Here is a 25,265-nt window from a genome sequence, read left to right as displayed (position 1 = left end):
TCTGCCACAGAATCCGAAACCTCGTATTATGAATTTCATTTTCTTAGCTCATAAATGAAATTGCAATGGATTAAACCCTTATACTGGTTGATTTTTGTGGCACATGCTCTTCTCTGGAACACAGTACAGAAGTATAAAGTGTGTATACTCAAATGTCTAGAAAACCTGAGCCTACCCGTATTTGGTTCAATGAATCAAAATGCTTTATTGTCCTGATATGGCAAATACATTTCCATAAAAAGCCTTAGATGTGTTCTACTAAGGCCAACCACCACTAACCCAAAACCAATTGTATGCTTACCTTATAAATTAGACATTGAATTATGGCCCTGGATATAATATATTTCAATTTTTTGAATTTTATTATTTTCACTCTTCATCTTTGATGTCATATGTACCTCTCCTCAGCTGTACCGTTTTCCGATTTATTTCCTCCTAATTATTCAGCAAACAACTTAATTGACAGTAATTTCTGTAAGATCTCTCTGCCCCACTTCCAAATTCAAGTTTGTTTTTTTTTTAAATCACCCATATGCAACCTTTTATCATTTTCTACTTTTTCCAGGATTTCTTTTCCTCTTGATGTCAGTAACCAGCCCTTCCTGTCCCAAACCTCCATATCTTAAAGCATCAGGTATAAAGACACCACACAAATATCTTTCTAACTCTTGGACTGAGAAAGCTGGCACCAGAGAAATGAAGTGTGATGAACTGATTAACGCTGAACCCTCCATCCTAAGTTGGAGGCAAAAATAAAATTAAAACCTTTAAATACATGTCTGATAGGCTCAACCTATTCTACAAGGAGGTGTTGATAATTCAACCTTTTGGTCACCTGTGGAGGACAGTCCGAAACACCCACAGGCGCTGTTTGCTTGGAGGGTTTCCACCCACCCCAGCTCCTAACGCCTTGGCCTCCCCTCATTTGCAGTGGTCGGTATATATCCGAGCTGCTGTCCGGAAAGAGAAAGGCCTGCCCATCCTCGTGGAGCTGCTGCGGATCGACAATGACCGTGTGGTGTGCGCAGTGGCCACCGCGCTCCGGAACATGGCCTTGGACGTCAGGAATAAGGAGCTTATTGGTATGTTCCCTCCGATTCACCGCGTCTCCATCTTTTTTTTTTTAATTGAAGTATAATGCATTTCCTGTGTTTGAACCCACATGCAGAGCATATATGCGCATGCAGAAACAGAGCATAGAAATCAATGCTCTAATTTATCTTTTAGAATTTAGAGGAAAATGTGAGGCTTGTTGACATTCCTAATCCTTGCAAATTAAAAACGACTGCAGTGCTGAGCACTGGATACCATGTCCTGATCCTCTAAATCCTTGCCAGGCTGTTTGTTTGCTTTCCATGTTGTGAACTGGAATTCTAATGAGATGCAGGCCTCTTCTTCTCCTCTCTGTGTTAAAATTTACTTTGCATTAGACCAGATTGGCTCTCCAGTCCTATTTTTCAAGAATCATTTCCCTTTATTTTTGTATTCAAGAAAGGGAAGATCCTTCATTAATGAAGCATTAAAGAGGTCATCCATAAATCTATCGATTCAACAAATGTTTGTCCATGACCTATTTTGTTCTAGGCCTGTTCTATGCCTAGCGTTCATGAGTACTCAGTTGCTTCAGTCGTGTCCAACTCTTTGTGACCGTATGGACTGTAGCCTGTAGACAGGCTCCTCTGTCCATGGGATTCTCCTGGCAAGAATACTGGAGTAGATTGCCATTCCCTCCTCCAGGGGATCTTCCCAACCCAGGAATTGAACATAGGTCTCCTACCTTGCAGGGGATTCTTTACTGCTGAGCTTCAGGGGAAGCCCTCTAGGCCTAGAGATGATATCAAAGCAGAGAGAAAGTCTTGCCCTTGTGGAGTTTACATTCTAGACAGGGGCGACCAACAAAAGACACACATGAATCCCACGGTGTGATTGAAACATTCTGTGGGGGAAAGTGGTGCTGGGTCAGGCACGCTGTCATTGGTGAAGTTGCAGTCTTTTTAAATTGAAGTGAAATTTACATAACATAAAATTAATCACTTTAAGATGTACCTTTTGGATGGCATTTAGTATTTATACAGTGTTGTGCAACCACCACCTGTGTCAAGTTCCAAAACATTTTTGTGACCCTGAAGAAAACCCTGTGCATGCTAAGTCACTTCAGTTGTGTCCAGTTCTTTGCGACCCTACGGACTTATAGCCCACCAGGCTCCTCTGTCCATGGGATTCTCCAGGCGAGAATTCTGGAGTGGGTTGTCATGCCCTCCTCCAGGGGAGCTTCCTGGAGTTCCACGATTGAATACATGCCTCTTTTGTCTCCTGCATTGGCAGGTGGGTGCTTTCCCACTAGTGCCACCTGGGAAGCCCCCAAACCCTGTACCCGTTAAGTAACCACACCCTATTTCTCCCTCCCCCACCGGCCCCTGGCAGCCAGCAGTCTGCTTTTTGTTTCTGTGGATTTTCTTACTCTGGATATTTCAAGTAAATGGAATCATGTAAGATGTGAGCTTTTGTATCCGGCTTCTTTCATTTAACATCAGGGATTATGGGTGTGAGAGGTCGAAGTCAAGGTGAAAGCTGTTGCGAAGCTAACATTTGAGCAAGGACTTGAAGCCGATGAGATGGGGCCCTGTGGTTCTTTCGGGGGAAGACTATCTAAGCTGAAGGAGCAGCCTCTGCAGATAGCTCTCCAGAAGGGGGTCTGGGAGCAGGCTGATGGTGGGTTCAAGGTCTCTGGGGGCCTGATGTGCCTGGTGCATAGTGGGTGATGGGAGTCCAGGTTGTCCAAGAGATGCTCTGGTTCCTCCTCCTGTAACTGGGAAGATGCTCAGGCCAAGGTTGATTGATGCCTGGAGAACTGATGAACCACCGGGCCCTGCCCAAGGAGAGGCACGGCTTCCCCATGGACCATTGACCCCCTGGGGTGAAAGAGATGACTCCAGTAGGGTGGATGATCAATGCAGCATGAAGCCTGGCAAGTTTGACCACAGGTAATAGGTATCGGCGAGGATCAGACAGCAGGGAGCTGGACCACGTGTCATGGCAAAGGTTCTGATTATGCGACCTCAGGAGGTCTGGGGAGAGCAGGTGAGAGTGAGTGCAGAGGGAAGACTCCATTCCTGGGGCAGTTGGAATACCAGGCATGGGTTCAAATTTCATACACAGATTATGCATAGAGACAATGGTCTATTTCCTCTCTCCAGATTCCTGAGGGTGACATACTAGGCCCTTCATGATCTGGGAACTAGCCACTTTCTACCCCACAATTCCCATCATATCCTCCAATAAACATCAAGTGTTTGCAGGTCTCTTTTGGTTTAGTGGCTAAGTCGTGTCTGACTCTTTTGTGACCCCGTGGGCTGTAGGTCGCCAGGTTTCTCTGTCCATGGGATTTCCTAGGCAAGAATACTGGAGTGGGTTGCTATTTCATTCTCCAGGGGACCCTCCTGACCCAAGGATCGAACCTGGTCTCCTGCACTGTAGGCAGATTCTTTACCTATTGAACCACCAGGGAAGCCCTTGAAGGTCTCTAAGCCACTTATTCATTCACAGGGACCAGATTTCAAATCTGTGTCTAATAAATGCAGTTATTTGTTATGCTTGCAGTGCATCATCAGGCATGAAATAAGCTCACAACTTGATATTTATACTTAGTTTGAATTTAAATGCGGATGGTAGGTGTTACATATTTACACCATTAGCCCTCTGTGTATTTGCTTTCCTTTTCCTGACTTGTTTGTTTCAGACAAGAAAGAGCAGTGGCTTCCAATCAAATCCTAGGGCTCCTCTGTAACATGGAGGAAAAATCAATAGCTAATCACTCTGCTACTTGGATACGAACTACTAGGTGTTGTGCATTTGTGTGTTTTATTTCTTTTGGTGGATTAAAATATAACAAAGTAGGAAACTATTGATTGATTTTCTAGCTTCAAGGCGTCTCTTCTCTCCAGGAAGTCAGTTATCTAGAACTGTCTCTGAGGCAGGAACATTTGGAAGTCCATATTGCCCCTGTTAAATTAAGCCTCTCCTATCAAATGTCACCAGACAGAAAAGGGAGCCAGCCGTTTAAAAATAGGAGTGAAAATATCTCAGTCATAGGCTTTAAGGAATCAATATCTTTTCTCCTTGAGTAAGAAAAGCAGAATTGAACAAAACAGCACACTATTCTCTTCTGTCTGGGAGAAAGGAAATGTGACCTTTGCTAACTCTTTTGCTTTAAATATTGTATCAAAGTAATGGGTTTTTATGAGACAATGCTATAGAGAACTTTATCTATTGAAAAGAAAGCTGCAGTGACTTTGAACCAAGAACAAAAACAAAATTGAACTTGGACTTTTCTCTATCAACTCAAGCAAAACTTTGGCGGGGGGGTATATGCTAATACTTCAGTCACGTCTGACTCTTTGTGACTCTATGAACTGCAGCCCTCCAGGCTCTTCTGTCCATGGGATTCTCCGGGCAAGGATACTGGAGTGAGTTGCCATGCCCTCCTCCAGGGTCTCTTCCCGACTCAGGGATCAAACCCGCATCTCTTACATCTCCCTGCATTGGCAGGTGGGTTCTTTACCACCTGCGCCACCTGGGAAGCCCCAAAGCTTCAGTATTAAAGATAGTCTGAAAATTCCCAGATAGATACCTCTGGCATGAATCTCACATCTCTGCCTGCAATAGCCTGTCCACCACCCGCATGAGAGGTCTGACAAGCATCTCAAATATAACATCTCCAGGCCTGAGTTCCTTGTCTTCTGTCCCAAGCCCAGTCCTTCTGAAGGCTTCCCTGTGGTGACCTGTCCTTGTAATGGTCCTTTGATTCTGCACGCTCATACCCAATCCATCAGCAGGTCTGGCTTCCTTCTGAATTTTCATAGAACCTGACCCTTCTCATCTTCATTGCCTCGTCCCCACCCCCACCCCGCCTCCTTAAATCTCATCCTCTTTCACCTGGGTTATTACCATGGCCACTTTCCAGGAGTCCTTGCCGCCACCCCAGTGCCACCATCTACTCTCAAAGGAGCAGCCAGAGTGGTCCTGTCAAAACCTTCCCTACTGCATGTCTTTTCTCCTTTGAAAACCCTGCATCAGCTCCTCATGTCTCTCAGTGTGAAGGTAAAAGTCGTTGTAAGGCAGACGCGGCTCTGTACGATCCAGCTCTCTGTTTCCTCTCCAGCCCCACCTCCTTCCTCACTGGCCGCTGCTTCACTGCGGTTCCATCGTGACTTAAGCCACGAGCCTGCCTCAGGGCCCTTGAACCTGCGGCTCCCTGCACCCCATCTCCGCTTCCTCTACATGTCCATGTGGTTATTCCTCAACCCCTCAGGTCTTTACTCAAGTGTTACTTTCCCAAAACAACCTTTTCTGGTGCCTCTTCCTAAAATCCTACCCCCTTTTCTGCTTTATTGATCTTCACAGCACTAATCACCCTCCGACATGGAACATGTTATTTATTTGTTTCTTGTCCATCTCCCTGCACTGGAATGTCAACCTACTAAGAGAAGGAGGTTCCATCTTTTGTGTTTACTGATATAGATCATGTACCTAGAACAACACCTGACCCATACCAGGGATTCATCAATATTTGATAAATGAATAACTGAATTATTAATGACTTTTTCCTGTCTGGCCAGTATCTTATAGTGAACTGCAAATCAGCAAAACTTTAAGTAAGCAAAAAAAAATTAACTAAAGAAAAAGATTTTATATTAATAAAGAAAATTATCCAAAAATCAGTTCATTATCCTACTAAAGTTTACTAGATGTATACAGACACTCATAATGTCAGAAGGAATCCAGTTGTTTCCATCACGGGGGTCCAGTTTGAATTACATCTCTTCTTAGATTGTTCTTTTAATTAAGGGTGGAGGGAGGGACAGTTACCATAACTCTGGTTAAGGAATGGTTCATCTTCCTTGGACTCCATGATAAGAAAAAGTTCAAATAAGCTATTCAATAATTACTTCACCCCATAAGCTCTAATGAGGATCTGACAGAATAAATTCCACTTGATCATGGTGTATGATCCTTTTAATGTGTTGTCAGATTCTGTTTGCTAATATTTTGTTGAGGATTTTTGCATCTATGTTCATGAGTGATATTGGTGTCTAATTTTCATTTTTTGTGGTATCTTTGGTTTTGGTATCAGAGTGATGGTGGCTTCATAGAATGGCTTTGGAAGTATTCTTTCCTCTGCAATTTTTCAGAGGATTTTGAGAAGGATAGATGTCAGCTCTTCTCTAAATGGTTGGTAGAACTTGCCTGTGAAACCGTGTGGTCCTGGGTTTTTGTTTGTTGGGAATTTTTAAATCACAGATTCAATTTCAGCACTTGTGATGGTCTGTTCATATTTTCTGTTTCTTCCTGGTTCAATTTTAGGAGATTGATACCTTTTTAGAATTCTAGAATTTGTAGATTGTACCTTTCTGAATTTGTCCGTTTCTTCCAAGTTGTTCATTTTATTGGCATATAGTTATTGTCATTCAGTCCCTAAGTCGTGTCTGACTCTTCTTGACCCCATGGACTACACCATGCCAGGCTTCCCTGTCCTTCACTGTCTCCTGGAGTTTGCTCAAACTCATGTCCATTGAGTCGATGATGCCATCCAACCATCTCATCCTTTGTCATCCCCTTCTCCTCCTGCCCTCAATCTTTCCCAGCATCAGGGTCTTTTCCAGTGGGTTGGCTCTTTGCTTCAGGTAGCCAAGTATTGGTGCTTCAACTTCAGTATTAGTCCTTCCAATGAATATTCAGAATTGATTTCCTTAGGATTGATTGGTGTGACCTCCTTGCTGTCCAAGGGACTCTTAAAGTAAATAATCTCTTATGATCCTTTGTATTTCTGTGATGTCCATTTTAACTTCTTTTTCATTTGTAATTTTATTTGAGTCCTGTCCTTTTTTTTTTTTCTTGATGAGTCTGGCTGAAGGTTTATCAATTTTATCTTTTCAAAGATCAGCTTTTAGTTTCATTAATCTCTTCTATTGTTTTCTTTATCTCTATGCCATTTATTTCTGCTCTGATCTTCGTGATTTCTTCTGCTAGCTTTGTGTTTTATTTATTCTTTCTCTCGTTGCTTTATGTGTAAGTTTAGGCTGTTTATTTGTGATTTTTCTGATTTCCTAAGGTAAGATAGTATTACTATCAACTTCCCTCTTAGAACTGCTTTTGTTGCATCCCATGGGTTTTGGACTTTTGTGCTTTCGTTTTCATTTGTCTCCAGGCATTTTTTTATTTCCTCTTTGGTTTCTTCTAAAAAATTAATTTTTAAAACAGGTAGTACTGAAAAGAGTGTCACATCTTCTGCCTCTCCCTGTCTTCCCATTCAGGCTGTGTCCATGATTCTGTGGATGTCTCTGCCATCAGGTGATAAGTAGGGTATGGGGAGATCTTTGTGTCCTTCTAAATGACGTAGTGCTGTGGTCCAGGTGACTGCACATCCATCCACTTCTTTGCAGCCTTCCAAAAATGTTAATTATCCTCCTGCGTAAAGCATTACTTCATCATTCAGAAAGGGTTTCTTTTTCATGGTGATAATTAGCTTCGGCAGAAAGAACAAACAGTTCTGTCCGGCTCTTAACACATTTACCAAAATGTCATCCATTTCAGCATGTTGACAGTTCCTGATGAAGACGGCAGGTATTTCTTCTGCCATCAGGCCAACACATAAAACTCTAACAAAACGAAAACTTTTCACATCTGAACACTAGATAAGAAAGATACCAGGGTGGTATCACCAACTGCCTCTTATCTCTAACCACTCTTCCTGATGAATTCTTCATCCAGACCAGCCTTTGTGCCATTGTCCCTGCTCATAAAGCTTTACCCGGGCAGGTCCCTTCCCTGGCCTGTGCTTTCATCTCTGTGCATTTACTCACCTCCCCGCCCCACACCCCCAGTCATCACTCAGAGCCCTGATGAACACTGCTCCTTGACCACGGAACAGAGGTAGATGGTACCTACTTGATTAAGAAAATCTTTTAATTTATCTTTGAGGGCAGGAGAAATAGGGGGTGACGAGGATGGTTGGATGGCATCAGTGACTCAACGGACATGAGTTTGTGCAAGCTTCAGAAGACGGTGAAGGACAGGGAAGCCTGGCGCGCTGCAGTCCATGGGGTCGCAAAGAGTCGGACACAAGTGAGCAGCTGAACAACAGCAGAGTCACCGGGCAAGCAGATTCCCGTTGTATAATTTTATTTTTGTGCTGTCTTTCACTTTTTTTGCATTGCATCGCATCTCCTCCCAATGAGATAATAAGCAGGAGTCAGGTGCCATATTTATTTCTATGTCCTACCATGCCTAGCCTTTGTTGTGCTCAGTACATATTTGCTGAACTAATTCTCTGGTGGGTGAATAATGTGGATTATTTCTTCTGAAGAGCTGATCTAGAGGGGGTTTAGGGAATCCCACACAGAGAGAGGGCAGGGAAGAGGACGCTCTTTTCACAGCATCCAGGGAAGAGAGGAAAGAAAGACGCTCAGATGCTGCCAGAAATCCTGGACTCGAGTCAAACTCATTCTGTTGCCACTTTGGAAGAGGCTTGGGTTGGGTGGGAAATAGCAATGCTTTCTGCATGTGCCCTGACAGTTCCTAAAGGTTGGAAGAGCCGCTGTGCCCCTGCTGGTGGTATTGGCAGAGCTCACAGGACACCTTCCCCTCGCTTCCCTGGGAAGTGGCTGCCTGCCACCCTTTCAGGCAGCCGAGCCAGGCTGGCGCTGGGAGCATCCTCCTGGCTGCCTCGCTCCTCTCCCAGGACTGAAGAGAAGGACCTTCCGCTGCTGTGTGAACCTGGCCCTTCCTTCCCCAGCTCATCTCAGTCCTGTAATCACGTCCTCTCTGCCCTGCACGATCCTTCCCCTGTGCTCTGTCGTCATCTGGAGATCGGGTCATCACATTTGGAATTATAGACAGATGCCTCCATACATTCATATGATCTGACCCATTCTTGACATCGGGCCGACCATCTTTTCACCTTAGCAACTGCCTGAGCTTCTCTCCAACACCTTCTCAGCCCGATTCAGCCTCAAAGGGAGCCCCAGACTCCGACTCTTGCTGGCATCAGGAAGGGCTATTTCCCAGGGAAGGCTGCTGGCTCCCAAATACTGCTGTCCCCCAAGAGAGACAGAGGAGGAGGGACCCCCAAATCTCCAGGGTCAGGTAGCAGTGCGCATCACACACTTTCCCATGCTTGTGAAATCACGAACAAAATAAGGGTAGTTTCTTGCCCAGGAGTTAAGTATTATTGAAGCATCAAATCTACCACTATTTCCCTCCCTGCTCAAGGCTGTCTGATCATCCCTTTCATTCATTCTAGGGAGGGCATTCCCTTCCTAGCTTTTTTCCTTGCCCCAGTCTATTTGAGATACTCAGATAAAAGATTTTATCTCACCACTCTGATGATTCTTTGTAGACAGTGGTTGCCGATTATATTTGAAGGACACCATAAAAATGTTCTGTCTTTAAGTAGAAATGAAGACAGAATAAAGAAAACGGTAATGTTGATGGAATGAGAATCACCCCTTCCCCCCAACCGCTGCCCTTGTGTCAGATCTTTACTTGGTGAGAAATGTCTTTTTCTTTGGAGAGGTGGAAGGGGAAAGGGGTAGGAGGGGTGGGAGGAACCTTCATTGTATCCAAACTGCCCTAAATGTTGTACCGCTTTGTAAACAATCTCTTTTATTTAATGATTTCACAGCTGAAATATCAAGGTGTATACCCATGGAATTCTAGACTTGGTAGCACTGATCTTCACCAGGTAGTCCAGTGGTAGAGAATCCCCGTGACAGTGTAGGAGACATGGGTTCGATCCCTGGGTCAGGAAGATCCCCTGGAGAAAGAAACTGCAACCCACTCCAGTACTGATGCCTGGAGAATCCCCATGGACAGAGGAACCTGGAGGGGCTACAGTCCATGGGGTCACAGTGAGTCAGACACGACTGAAGAGACTTAGCAGGCAGCACTGATCTTCACCAGGTAATCCAGTGGTAGAGAATCCGCCTGCCAGTTCTTCAGACCCTGGCAGATGTTGTTTTAATTAAAACTTTGGGATATATTTTACCCATTTCCTGAATCATGAGGACATGTTGGTGGTAGTTGCTCAGTTATGTCTACTTCTTGTGACCACATGAACTGTAACCTGCCAGGCTCCTACATCCATGGGATTCTCCAGGCAGGAATACTGGAGTGGGAAGCCATGCCCTTCTCCAGGGGATCTTCCCGACCAGGATAGATACCTAAGTCTGTGCTCCATCTCCATGAAGCTGCATTCCAGATGCTGCTTAGGAGATCATGCCTCAAAGTTTGTCTAAGTTATTTGGCCAACTCATTGGAAAAGACCCTCAAGCCAGGAGAGATTGAGGGCAGGAGGAGAAGTGGGCAAGCATGAGATGGTTGGATGGCATCACCGACTCAGTGGCATGAGTTTGAGCAAACTCAGGGAGATGGGAAGGACAGGGAAGCCTGGCGTGCTGCAGTCCACGGGGTCACAAGGAGTAGGAACGAAACATGTCCTGGTCTTCATCCTCTGTGTATTCAGAATATCACAATGCACTCACAGCGTCTCCCAGGGCTCTTAAAAGCTGTGGTGCTACCTTTTAAGTACACACGTTTTATTACTTTCTCATCTCATGCCAGTGGCTTCCATGTAGCAGAACCCCCTGTGATGTGGGTATCTGCTCCTGCAGGGCAGACCTTTCACAGGCCACTCACCACAGCCTCATGGGTACCTTCTTTATCTGTGTTCCTGACCCTGGGGAATCCCATCTGTGCCCAGGGAAAGACTCAAGTTTCTGGAAACCTCATTGCAACCTGGGAAAGCAGTATGTTATTTCTATTCCTGGGAAATGTATAAGCTTTACTTTATTAAGTAGGTTTGAGGACATTTTTAGAGGCATACCTTCTCTGCATTTCAAAACATGTTTCTTCAGACCCTGGCAGATGTTGTTTTAATTAAAACATGTGTAATTTCAATTCGTATTTTTTTTAAAAGCCCGCTTTCCCAGATAAGGTGCTTTTTCATAGCACCCTTTGCTGACTCGTTTTTAATAACTTGATTTCTGGAGCCAAATTCTAGCAGCCAGAGAGCTGTGTGCTTTGGCCAAAACTTGGTATCTTCAGATTAAGCGCCTGTGTTAGAGCCCTCATCTCCCAAACCCCAGAGCCTAATCTCATAAATGCTGCCTCCCTTTCCAGCAAAGACTTGGGTTCTTTGTTAATTAACTTCAGACACCTGTTGGGGAATTTTGGCGGCTGGGTCTGGCAGATAAGAATTCCTTGGAAGGGCAAGTGGTAAATAAATTGAAGAGCCAATGATTATTTTATTAATCAAGACTTAACGATTGGCCCCTTGGAAATAGTCCATGTGGGGAAAAGGCAAAACTGACTGAGCAATTTGCAATTGATTCAGACGTCAGGACCTCTGCTTAAAGACCTCAGAGAAAAGAGAAAGAAAAAAAAAAAAAAGACCCAACTTTACTTGAACCATTTCAGTATTTATTTTTATGCCAAACAGTTTCAGAAGAAAAACTTTGGAGGAGAGCATGCATTAGAAATGAAATGCCTCTCCCAAGTACCCAATTCTTGAGAAATAGAAAAGAGGATTTTAACAGAATCATGTTTTTTAAGTTATATTCCTTCTGCACGTTAACTGCTATCTTTTCCCCTTACCAGCAGTGGGTGGGGGGGGGGGGTGGCATTTCATCATGTGGAAATAAGTTGTTATTTTTACTCGGTAATACTAAAAATAATAGATTAGAAAGTACTTTAAAAGTTTGAAAATGAACACTCTTATAGCCATTCTGCCTTGAGTTTGATTGTATTTGGTATGCTAGATCTCGAGGAATTACAGAGCAGACAAGGACACATGTACTGGGGTGGGGTGGGTCTTCTAAAAAAAGAAAAAGTGTGCATCGACCATAAATTGAATGGACCAGTGGTTCTGACCCGGAGGACGCATGAGGCAGTAAGACAAGGAGGAGGCAGGTGCTGTAGAGAGGTGAGGCATCCAGGCCAGGAGGACACAGAGAGCCCCAGAAGAGGCCAGGGACCCAGGAGGTGATGGCCGACTGGAGGGGCAGCTCCCCCAGCATCGGGACAGCCAGGCCGGGAGCTAGGGTGCTGGTCTATAGAGGGGCACAGTCAGCAATAGATTTCGCCACTTGGGAAAAAAGCGGCCTTTTTCTCGAGATGTTTTGAGAAGAGAAAGCCCTTCTGCCAGACTGGGATCATAGAGCAAGAGAATCGGGCAGTTCCCAGAAGTCTCTCCTCAAAAAGTCCTAAGAGTTCTTTTAGGACGCATAGTTGAAATCTAGAGATTCCTTCACTTAGAACCAAGAAAGCTCATGAAAATTTACTGTGTCTGAGACACGCTTGTTTTTTCGAACGTAAAATGAAATTCCCTATTCAGTTTTGCATACGATAGCGTCTTTGAACAATGTCAGGTAAAATAGCGACTTTGGCGTGGAATGATAAAAGATAAACGACTTGTTTCCTAAAGCATGTACTATCCTTTGAATCCCACGTTTTCTCATCCTGACTATTTAATGTAGGCAGCTGAGCTTGCGACAGTATAAACTGGGCTGGTGCAGGCATATGGTAATGTACAAGGTGTTGATTTCATTTGGAGTCACTAATATTCCAGCATCAACCTTAGAGGGTATTCAAGGTATATTAAAGGATAAGAAATTCCCACGGTCCTCATTTGCAGACTTGAGCAGTTTAGTTTACTCATCAGAGAGTCACAGCTCTGAAATGGCACGTGGTATTAAACTTTTTAACTGAATATTAACTTCATAGACTAATACCACCTGGTGTTTCTGTGAAAATCAGGTTCATTTTAAGTGACCTTGTTACTCTTCTTTTGGGGGGAGGCAAGGGGGTTACTCTTTGAAAATTGAAGTAGAGTTGATTTACAATATTGTGTTAGTTTCAGGTATACAACAAAATGATTCAGTTATATATTTTTTCAGACCTTTTTCTATTTTTAGTTATTTTATATATTGTTTATATATTTTATATAGTAGTGTGTATCTGGAGAAGGAAATATCAACCCACTCCAGTGTTATTGCCTGGAGAATCCCAGGGACGGGGGAGCCTGGTGGGCTGCATATGGGGTTGCACAGTTAATCCCATTAACTGATATTGTATCAGTTAACTGATACACTATCATTAACTAATAGTGTATCACTAATCCCAAATTAGTGATTTATCCCTCCTCCACCTTTCCTATTGGTAACCATAAGTTGTTTTCTATGTCTTGTGTCTATTTCTGTCTTATAAATAAAGTCACTTCTATTATATTTTAGATTCTGCATGTAAGTGATACTATATAGTATTTGCCTGATTGACTTCATTTAATACAGTAGTTTCTAGGTCCATCCATGTTGATGTGGATCCTTTTTTCTGACTAATATTCCATTGTATATGCATACCCCATCTTCTTTATCCATTCATCTGCCTATGGACACTTAGGTTGCTTCCATGCCCTGGCTATTATAAATAGTGCTGTAATGAGCACTGGGATGCATGTGTCTTTTCAGATTAGAGTTTTCATCTTTTGAGGGGTTTATGCCCAAGAATGGGACTGCAGGATCATATCGTAGCTCTGTTTTTAGTTTTTGGAGGCACCTCCATAGTGGCTGCACCGGTTTACATTCCCACCAACAGTGTAGGAGGGTTCCCCTTTCTCCTCACCCTCTCCAGCATTTATTACTTACAGAGTTTTTGATAACTACTATTCTTTTTGAGGGGCTAATATTGTGAATTATTATTCTTAGTGCTTAGAGTGGGAAAGATTAACCTGTCACATTCTCCTGAAAGGGCTTCCCAGGTGGCTCAGTGGCAAAGAATCTGCCTGCCAGTGCAGGAGACAGGAGTTTGATCCATAGATCAGGAAGATCCCCTGGGGGAGGAAACGGAGAATCCCATGGACAGAGAAGCCAGGTGGGCTACAGTCCATGGGGTCACAAAAGAGTCAGACACCACTTAGGAACTAAAAAACAGCAACAGTTCTGACTGGTGTGAGGTGATGCCCCAGTGTGGCTTTGATTTTTATTTCTCTAATAATTAGTGATGTTGAGCATCTTTTCACATGCCTGTTGGCCATCTGTATATCTTCTTCGGAGAAACATCTATTTAGCCACCTGGTTACTCTTAAAATGTTAGGATAGAGGGTGTGTGTGAGAGATGACCCACAGGCTCTCTCACCAGCAAATCATTTTGGACCATGGGGTCTCCTGCAGGGAACAGTGCCTCAACTCACTTCCTCAGACCACAGTTCCCCACGTTGTGTACCATGAACGGGGCACAGAATGTGCTGAACCTTGGATGTGCTTAGGCTACAGGAAGGTCTGGGAAGCAAACACCTAGATCTGTAGACCCCAAAAGGGCTCAGCTCTGACCCCAGAATGTGTTAGCATTTTCTAGATGCTGAGGAAAGAATTTAGAAATTCTGTCCGATACAAGCCTCCCGCCTGCACAGCCCATCATGAGATGCCTGCTTTCTGTCATTCTATCTGAAACTCAGAAGTTTGAGCTTTCAGGTCATCCTCCCCTCTGCTCCCCATTCTAACCCAAACCCTAGTTTTGTATTTGCCCTCGTTTTTCCAGAAATGGAAAATGAACAGAAATGGATACTCTGGGAGTGGCGGGAAGGGGGGTAGCGCTTTCTTTCTTTTCTTTATCCTTAGACAGGAAACCCATCAGGATGTCTTGTTGATACTTCTTCAGGGAGTTTTTTAAAATTCATTTCCCTTCATATGTACTTCCCCTTTCAATGTCAGCCTGCAGCGTGGTGAGTGCAGGGCATGCCCATGGTCTCTTGCCCGGATCACTGTGTCGCTCTCACCCTTTCTGAGTCCCCACCATCAAACCACAGCTGCCTTCTTGATCTTTGTAAAGTCCTCCAGTAAAGGAATATTCAGTGTTTCCATGATATGAGTGACACAAAGTGAACTCTGCTGCCTGATTTTATTTTTCAATAAAGCAGTTTGTATTAAGGTTCCTCCAAGAGTCTCCATACTTCCTAGTCTGGACATGTCTCTCTTAATCTTACCCAAACCTCCAAAGCATGTGAAGTACTCATATATCATGGTTTCTAAGAGAAAAATTTCCTCATTTTCTTCCTTTCTTTTCCTTTTGCTTTTTCTCCCCTACTCTACTTCAAGGCTCTGTTCTGGGTCAATCTTCTGTAAAGTTTTTCTTATCAGTTCTTTATTTCTTAAATTGTATTTTCCAGTTCTAGAATTCCCACGTGGTTCTTTCTTATAAATAGTTTCCATTTCTCTGATGAATTTATTTATATATATTTTTTGGATGCATGTTGTCCATTTTCCCACTTGATACGTAGCATCTGTACAGTAGTTAAACTCCTTGTCTATTCTGCTGTCTGGGTTTTTTGTGGATTTGCCTGTATTGACTATCCTTTCTCTTACTTTTCAGTCACATATTCCTGCTCCTTTGCATGTCTTGTGATTTCTTATTTATGCTAGATATTGTGTCTTAAAATTGTATAGTTATATGTAATATATACCCCACCAAAGCAACCCATTACTTCTGTCGGTCTGCTAAGGTGGAGGGCTGAGTTAATCTAATGTGTATTTTAACTGTACCTGGGCTTTAGTTAAATTCAGCTTTTACCACTGCGTTCAAATGTTTCAAGAGCATGATCGGTATTTAACCACCAGTTAGTTGGTTTTAGAAGCTGAACGCACACAAATTCTGAATATTTCTCTGTGCATCACAGTCCAATCATGCATTTCTCAGTCAGAGGAGATGTCTGGATCTCTGCACTGTCTACATTTTTCAGACCTTAAACAATTTTACTCTCACTGTGTGTATCCAACCTCAGTACTTCTGGTTCCTCAGTTCACAGCTCTCCTTCCCCTGGGCTCTCTCCCCACTGTTCCTGCTCTTGCCCTTCTCTTTCCACATGAGCTTTTCTACCCCCAGTTCGCACAGTTGCCCTTTCAACACCTCCCTTTGATCCAGTCCTTACCCATCCTCTAAGACAAGTTCAGGTTCCACCCCCTTTTTCTTTCCTTTTTAAAAAAAAAAAAATTTTAATTGGAGGCTAATTACTTTACAGTATTGTGGTAGTTTTGGTCATACATTGACATGAATCAGCCACGGGTGTACATGTGTCCCCCACCCCGAAACCCCTTCCCACCGCCCTCTCCACCCCATCCCCCTGGGTTGTCTCAGAGCACCGGCTTTGAGTGCCGCTTCATGCATGGAACTTGCACTGGTCATCTATTTTACATATGGTAATATATATGTTTCAGTGCTGTGCTCTCAAATCATCCCGCCCTCCCCGTCTCCCACAGAGTCCAAAAGTCTGTTCTTTACATCTGTGTCTCTTTTGCTGCCTTGCATATAGAGTGAAGCAAGTCAGAAAGAGAAACAGCAATACAGTTTATTAACGCTTGTATATGGAATTTAGAAAGATGGAAATGACGAATCCTATATGCAAGATTCCACCCCCTTTACAAAGCTTCCTGGGTACTCTGGGTTTAGTTTTGTGCTCTCTTTGAACTCTTTCATATTGATCAACATATTCCCCCAAATTTAGCACATAAGGAATAAGGTACAAGACCCATATGAGTGCACAATGCTTTGGATGCAGGAGTATCATCTCACCCAAGCTGATAGCTCTTTAGGAACAGGCAGAAACATCTTTCTCTGTTTTCTTTTTTTTTTTTGCTTCTTTTGAAAGTTCTCACAATGCCTCGAATTCTATGAATGTGATGATAGCCACAGAGAGGTGTTGCATCGTTCTGTTAGAATATGAACTCAAAAAAAAAAAAAAAAAAAGAATATGAACTCCAGGGGAGCCGGGGGGAGACACTTACTTATTTGCTGCTGAAAGCCCCAGAACAGGGCTGTTCCAGGATCTGGCAGACACTTATGAGGTTTCATTTGAATGCACAGTAGATTGAAGTCATAATATTGTGCTTTCAGTAACTAAATTCCCATTGCTATTTATCGATTTAGCTAATTATTCAATATTGGTTTGCATTGATAACCTATAGCATAACATCTTTGACAAATGAGACCTATAAGTGAGTAAGTGGAGAAGGAAATGGTTACTCACTCCAGTTTTCTTGCCTGGAGAGTCCCATGGACAGGGGAGCCTGGCAGGCTACAGTCCATGGGGTCTCAAAAAGTCGGACACGATTGGGGAACTAACATTTACTTACTTAGCAACTCTCACTCTTCTTCCTTGAATACAGCATCAGCACTGCATTCCTAAAACTAGAGCTCCAAGCCTTATTTTTGCTCTATAAACCAAAGCAGATGAAAAACACTTTTTCAGACCATGTTTGGTTGCAGTTGTATACTGGAGTCACCCAGGTCCACCCCCAGAGACGCTCAGTTATTAGCACTTATTTTTAAGCTTCCTGGGGAGTTGTAATATCTAGCCAGGGTTGAGAACTACTACTTGAAAGCTCTGTAAGACCCATCAGAAATAAAAACACCCTGCTAATCTGGAAAACTGTCTTCTCCCAATTTTGAAATGTTTTCTGATGACTACAGTCTAAACCTGAAGTCATTATTCCCTGAGTATTTTTCTCTGAGACATTCTCTTTCTTTGATTGCAAGAGACACAAATATTTTCCAAAAATGATTCTAATTCAAGCTTCCTCCTTACATTATTGGATGTAATGATAATGACTTTGAAATAACTGATTTCAATTAACATTGCCACTAAGGCGATTGATAGCTGGAGTCAAAACAAAGCATGAATTCTTGCAATTACATAGGCTTCCCAGGTGGAGCTAGTGGTAGAGAACCTGCCTGCAGGAGACCTAAGAGATGTGGGTTCGATCCCTGGGTCAGGAAGTTTCCCTAGAAGAGGAAATGGCAACCTACACCAGTATTCTTGCCTGGGTAATCCCATGGACACAGGAGCTTGGCAAGCTACAATCCGTGGGATCACAAAGAGTTGGACATACTGAAGTGACTTAGCACAGCACATCAGCTATTTGTTGTAGGGTAATCTTTCATAACACACATGTAGTTTAACAAGTCATGAGTCTCTTCAGTTTGACAAGAGATTCTAGCCTTACTTTCCCATTTAATAAAGCCCCTTTTGATGAAAGACTAAGTGAATCATGAGGATGAGTGTAAAGAGCTGTTAAAAACATCAAATTCAAGTGTAAGGCTGACAATAGAGCTCAGGACTGAGAAGACTATGAGGACTGTCTCGGTTTTTCTGATAGCAGTAGGGTGTCCCCTCGGGACCACCCTTCCCCACTCAGGGTGTCTGAGTTCTCCATCATTTGGGAAGCCTGCAAGTGTTGAAGGAAAAAAAAATGACCACAGGGTACCAATGAGCAAGCAAAGAAGAAGAACAATAAATAGAAAATATACAAATTAATACTTTGAGATATAACCCTGCCTCAAAAGCATCCTTCAAAAAATGAGAGTGTTAGCATTACCCTTCTGAGAACTGCTTTTTCCTGAGCTGAAGCTATTTATCACTTCCCAAATATACTCTCCTTGGCTGCTACCTTATACCTCTGCCTGGATGATTTATTAAAATGTGTTTTCTTTGATATGCAGAGGTGATGCTAGGCAGTGTGTGCTTTAAGTTGCTTTCAAATCTGAGGTCTCTGGGGTTTGGTGTGAAGGCTGCATCAGCTAAGGGGAAAAGCTAATGGCTTCCATTGAGGATCCCACCTTTGACCCTTGATTTCTTGGCAGGATGCTAATCTACTGAACTAAGGAACGTTGGGCAATAGGGAGACCAGGGAGTAACTCTGTTGGCTTCATTGCACATTCTTTATTTGACCTGATGCTGTATATCCTAGTGTTACACACACCTTCCTCTGTGACACCTCACTTAGTTACTCCAAGAAGCAATACTGCTCCCTTCTCACCAGTTCTCACTGCTGGTCCAGGCTGGGGGAGAAGAGGTAGGAGGTACAAAGAGGCAGGGTGGGTGATGAATATTGACAAAGATAATTCTTGAATGAAGGTACAGGGTATTGTTTCTGAAGCATCATTATAGGGGAAAGTAGAGGAACTGTTCAGTTACCTATTTTCCATGACGCAAAGGACCACAACTAAACTAAAAACATTTGAATTAGAAAGCAGAGCACCTCTTTGGATCAGTATTGTAAATGGTAAGCAAGTGACTGTGCTATGCTACTCAGTTGGACAGTAATGATCTGTGAGCAACAGACAGTGAATGCCACATATTCCATAATTAAGTACAATTTGCAAGGAAGCCCACCTTAAAAGGTAAGTGACCTCCTATGGGTAAACAGGATTGCATCCATGGTAATTAGGTGCAAATGGGAAGGACAGACTGACAGAGTCAGGCTTTGTCTTCTGCCCACGTCTGCTTAAGGCAGCGTGTCCAGCCTCCCTGCTTTTCAGGTTCCCAGCTGGCTCTCAGAGTCACCCCCAACCAGCTGAGTAGGTGGGCCCTGGGCAGGATGGAGCACAGGATTTGGGGATTTGGAGCGAGCGTGATCCTTGGAGAGCAGTATTGGGAGGAAAACCGAAACCACAGGTGAGAGACAATGCCACTGACAGCAACAGCCACAGCTCTGACCCAGGCTTCACCTGCAAACCACCCACTCCTGCTTCTGGAAGGGAGCTGAGGGCCTGGCTTCCACTGCATACGGAATAAACGAACGGCAGCTGCCTAGAGTACCAGTCAGTCTAACGAGACAAACCAATCAGTGAGTCTGGCTGTTTGGGTGTCTGCTTTGGGAAAATGTCTATTCAGATCACTCTTAAGCAGAAGGGACTCAGGGAACGTTTGCCACTCAGGACAGACTTGACTTTGTCCAGTGAGATGAGGGAGGCTGTGGACATGCATACGGTGGGCTTTCAAGCAGATCAGGTTTATTGGAAGAGTGCGTAGGGAAGCCAAGGATCTGAAAAATCCCAAGCCTTGCGTTCCCTCAGAGAATCTTCACGAAATCCCCAGGCACGTAGGACCCAGGCCAGTAGCCTGACTCTGGCGGACTCCAGGTATGACCTTCCCTCTGCTCCCACCTGGCCAGGGGTGGGTGCTGGAGAATGTGCTTCTCTGAAGGGTTTCCTGTGTTCTGACAAGCTGTTTCCTCACACACCATTTTTGAGCTGCGGTTCCCTAGGGGGAGCTTTACCACATAGAGAAATGCAGCCAACTGCATGCTGAGAAACACCAGGCAAGATTTAAGGATTACATTTGAAGCTAATTAAGACTACAGTATGAATTTTATGCCCGATCATAATTTCTTATCTACATAGAAAGTATCATTGTTGAGACAACAAGCAGAGTATTTGAAACTTCCTGGGGACTAATTAAATAGAAGGAAGTCTGGCTCTCAGACTGGAAGCTCCGCACTTCAGTCCTCATACCATAAATGTCTGATGTGATGGTTTAATACAGTTGCCAAGATATTGTACTAAGAAATAGCTGGATACTTCAAGGGGTGAGCATAGTTCTCTCCTTGTCTGCTGACTTTGGAAATGTGGAATTAATTATCTCCTCATTCATCATTTGGCCAATATTTATCATGGCATCAATATCATCAGTCCCATCACTTCATGTCTAATAAATGGGGAAAAAAGTGGAAACAGTGACAGATTTTATTTTCTTGGACACCAAAATCGCTGAGAATGGTGACTGCAGCCATGAAATTAAAAGATACTCACTCCTTGGAAGTAAAGGACAAACCAAGACAATGTATTAAAAAGCAGAGATATTACTTTGCCGAGAAAGGTCCAAATAGTCAAAGCTATGATTTTCCCATTAGTCATGTACGGATGTGAGAGTTGGACATAAAGAAGGCCGAGTGCTGAAGAATTGATGCTTTTGAATTGTGGTTGAAGAAGACTCTTGAGAGTCCTTTGGACTGCAAGGAGATCCAACCAGTCAATTCTACAGGAAATCGACCCTGAATATTCATTGGGAGGACTGATGCTGAAGCTGAAGCTCCAGTACTTTGACCACCTGATATGAAGAGCCATTTCCTTTCATTGGAAAAGATCCTGATGCTGGGAAAGATTGAGAGCATGAGGAGAAGGTGGCAACAGAGGATGAGATGGTTAGATAGCATCGCTGACTTAATGGACATGAATCTGAACACACTCAGAAAGATAGTGAAGGACAGGGAATCTTGGCGTACTGCAGTCCATGGGATTACAAAAAGTCCGTCTTGGCTTAGTGACTGAACAACAGCAACAAACTGTGTGCCTACTATGTGCTCATTCCAGTAAAGCATCAATGTTCCTGCCTCCTGGACTGTATGGTCCAAGAATGCAAGCAGTTACAAAAGGAAGCCAACAGTATTCACCTTCTGCATTGGATATGACCAAAATAGTTTACAGGATTAGAGTGTAACAAGGGAAAGAAACTGTTGAATGATTCTTCAGGAAAGGCCTCTACCAGGTGACACCCAAGCAAATCCTCAGTGATGGACAAGAGCCAGATGTTAAACTATCTGGAGAAAGAGTTTTCTGGGCAAAGAAGTAGCAGAGCAAAAACTGCGCTGTAGGAGGGAGCCTGCCATGTGCCTACGGTGGTGAGAAGGTCAGTGTTTTACAGACAGTAAATGAGGCAGGGGCAGTTGGAGGTGGTGACGGTGAGTGAAAGAAACCTTTAAGCCTAGAGAGGATACCTGAAGATTTTTTGCTGTAAGAACATGATGGGATTTATGGTCCTTGAAGTCCTCTCTGGTTGCCGGTCAGAGGCCAGACTGTCGGAAAGCAAGGTCAGTGAGGACTTGACTTCAGAGTCTAGGAAGGAGATCATGGTATCATGGTCCAGAGCTGTAGCAAAGAGGGAGGAGCCAGCAGGCCTCAATGAATGGGATGCAAAACACTATAGACAGGAAAAGGAAACTGATCCAAGCTAATAGAATCAGGAGTTTTGTTAAGGGCTTAAAGTTTGAAATATCTGTTAGATACAAAAGAGGAAATGCCCAGGAGAAAATGGGGGAAATCAGTTATGATACTTATAGCTGATATATTCATAGATGTATCATCAGTGGGGGAAAAAAAGATATTTAAAGTCATGGTCCAATTATTTTAATTCCCTAAATGCAGAAGCAGCTACAGGAAGCCTAATCCAAAAATAAAATGCCTAGCCACAGGTGGATAGGCATTTCTTGGCTCATTAACTGAAGATAGGTTTCTTCCATAATTGTATTCTTTCTTTTCCCCTCTGAGTAAAACAGACAAGAGATAGTATTGTTTCTTTTGTGAGTGCTACTGACAAATATAGGACCATATACAGTCAAATAATTTTAGATTTACCTGTAGGTCATATGTGTGCAGCACTTTGAAGTTTGTCTTACTTAAGGACAGTAGACAGAGCTTATTCAGACACGGCTTTCCCGGTGACTTAGTGGTAAAGAATCTGCCTGCAATGCAGGGGAACACATCAGGAGCTGAGGGTTCAATTCCTGGGTCCAGAAGACACTCTGGAGAAGGAAATGGCAATCCACTCAGCATTCTTGCCCGGAAAATCCCATGGACAGAGGTGCCTGGTAATCTACAGTCCTTGGGGTCCCAAAGAGTCAAGCATGACTTAGCAACTAAACACACACAACATTCATACACTACAGTTGCGGTATCAGGCCTGTAGATCCACCCCAGGACAAAATACGGCAGTAGGGTGGGGAGAGAGCCGGTCAGTTGAGATTGACGAGCAGTGTGGATTTCCATCCACTGGTCTAGACTCTCTCCTTGGGTGTTATTTGCTTTGCTTTTATTTCGTAAAGCTCATTATTCTGCATGGTCACATTTTGCTATTGAAATTTTCATCTGTCAAGTAATTTGTGTGTGTATGTAGTCATCCCTTATCATAGTGCTTCTGGGAATCAATGAATCCCTACAAATAGGACAGTATACCTACTCATTCTGTCTTGTTCAGTTTTCCATGTGTCAAAAATTGTTTTAGGGATGCATATGTGAAATGCCAAGTTATTTATCCATGGAGTATATTGTAATGAAAATGAATGGAAATGCCTCTTTGCTAGTACATTTATAAACACAGCAGGAGTAGCTACCTCCCCTTGATACCATCCATACAAATGGTCTGGTAGTGAACTTAGCTTTCATTTCTCGCTTGTGTGCAGGTCTTGGCAGGAGAGTTTGTCAAACATTTAGAAGTGAGAATAACCTACAGTGACAGAAGTGCTTCCAAGAGATATAAATCTAATTGATAGAAGACCACTGGAGACACTTGTAGTCAAGCTTACCTTATTTTACAGGAAAAAAAATATTTGGCTTCTTCTTTCTTTTGCAATTCTAAGTAAGGTTCAACCAAATTACAGTTCTATTTATAGATAGATAGATGAGATGGGTACAGATAGAGATGACTTCTGTGGTGGTTCAGTGGTTAAAAAATCTGCCTCCTAGTGCAAGAGACACAGGAGATGTGGGTGTGATCCCCGGGTCAGGAAGATCCCCTGAAGGAGGAAACGGCAACCCAGTACAGTATTCTTGCCTGGAGAATCCTATGAACAGAGGAGCCTGGCAGGCTACAATCCATGGAGTCACAAAGAGTGGGACAGGACTGAGCCACCGAGCCCACACACATAGATATAGGTATTGATATTGGAAGCAGAGTTTTGTGACTTTTTCTTATAAACTGAGTACTGTTTTCATTTATTTGAATTTTAGTTGACTGTGGGTGAATGATTTTCTTAATGTTATATAAAACTGGATTTTGTAGGCCACCAGAGTTTCTGTAAGCAATGTGATTTTTATTCCCAGGCCATTTTGAGAAATTCATGTGACACATGCAAAAATGGGAAGTCCTGGTGGTTCTGCTTTCAAATTCCCAGCAGCATTTGTACGGTGTTTGCTCATAATTGAGACCCAGCTCTGTAGTGTTGATGGTCTACACAGCCCACCCCATTAAGCAGTCCATATTCTCCCTGTAAGCTTATTTCCTCTAGTTTCCTAGCTGCTCCATGAATGAAGCTGTTCCCTGGTCTTGCTAGCATCCTGAGACAACTGCCACATATGAAGAGGCTGGAGGGAGGGTGTTGGCAGAGGCATGTGGTTTTCCATAATGCAGATTAAAGGATAAAGTCGTAGGTATATAGATAGACATATGTCACAGCAATACAACCCAAGCAGGGACTCCACACACGGAGATTAAGTGAGAAAGGCTCAACGTGGAATCGCCTTTGGGAACAGTCTGGACATATGTTCAGACTTGACCCCAGACTTCTTAAGGCTGAGTCTCTGGTGTGGAACCTGATCATCTCTCTGTCTCCAAAGCTCTACAGGCAGTTCTAACACCAGTCAGCGCGGAGATCCTGTTCATTCTACTGTGTCAGCTCCCACTAAGCCAGCGATTTCCTCTTATGAACACATACTGCCCTTTTCAAGCTTGCTGGACCACTTCGTACTGAACCCTAAATGTTTATTTACTAAAGGGCATTAGTATCTTCAGAAGACAGGTCAAGTGCCACTAAGGTTGTTCAACTTAAAATACAGAACTTAAAATACAGAAGCAGCGCTCACTTCTTCAGAACGTGCACTAAAATTGGAACAATACAGAGAAGGTTAGCATGGCCCTTGTGCAAGGATGACACACACATTAATGAAGCATTTCTTATTTTTAGAGAAGAAAACTTCGTTACCAAAGAGGAGGTGGTGGAGGGATAAATGGGGAGTGTGGGATTAGCAGATGTGTACTGCCGTGTGTAAAACAGACAAACAATGAGGATTTACTGTGTAACAGAGGGAACTACAGTCAATATCTTGTAATAACCTATAATGGAAAATAATTGAAAAATGGAAAATGTGTGTATGTATAACAGAATCATACACAAAGTGATGTAGTAAATCACTTTGCTATATACCTGAAACTAACACAAATTGTAAATCAACTGTAATTCAATTTTAAAAAGAAACTTAAAAAAAAAAAGAAACTTAAGAGACTGACTGACCAACTGCGACATATGGGTCTTATTAAAACAAAATGTATAACAACTAAAACTAATGAAACAATTGGATGCTTTGGAAAAAATACAAGCCACTGGGAGAGGAAATGTCTTTATTTTGAAATAAGTTGATGGTATCACCGACTCAATGGACAAGAGTTTGAGCAAGCTCCAGGAGTTGGTGATGGACAGGGAAGCCTGGCGTGCTGCCATCCATGGGCTTGCAAAGAGTCGGACACAACTGGGCAAAATGAACTGAACTGATATAAACTATGTCAGCTTCTATAACTCATTAGATACAGGAATAGAACTAAACTTTTCCCAGATTCATTTAAATTTATTCTGCGTCTCACTTGTCAATGTTTCTTTCTTTAAATTTAC

At 43.1% G+C, this 25,265-nt stretch overlaps 1 protein-coding gene and 1 non-coding gene across 9 annotated transcripts in view; both read left to right on the top strand.

Annotated features, from left to right (window-relative positions):
• CTNND2 (catenin delta 2) overlaps positions 1–25,265 on the top strand; it is a 1,048,486-nt gene that overhangs the window by 936,956 nt on the left and 86,265 nt on the right. For all 8 annotated transcript variants that reach the window (XM_070476489.1, XM_070476490.1, XM_070476493.1 and 5 more), the window contains one exon: positions 932–1,082. In XM_070476489.1, coding sequence (XP_070332590.1) covers positions 932–1,082 — 151 coding nt within the window. The remainder of the gene's footprint in view (positions 1–931; positions 1,083–25,265) is intronic.
• On the top strand, positions 24,457–24,561 carry LOC139038332 (U6 spliceosomal RNA). The gene has a single exon (XR_011491325.1). It is a non-coding gene; the product is annotated as a U6 spliceosomal RNA (small nuclear RNA).

Source organism: Odocoileus virginianus, chromosome 14 (assembly GCF_023699985.2).
Source record: "Odocoileus virginianus isolate 20LAN1187 ecotype Illinois chromosome 14, Ovbor_1.2, whole genome shotgun sequence".
NCBI lineage: Eukaryota > Metazoa > Chordata > Mammalia > Artiodactyla > Cervidae > Odocoileus > Odocoileus virginianus.
The sequence above is the reverse complement of the archived record's forward strand: the minus strand, read 5'-3'. Positions and strand labels throughout refer to the sequence as shown.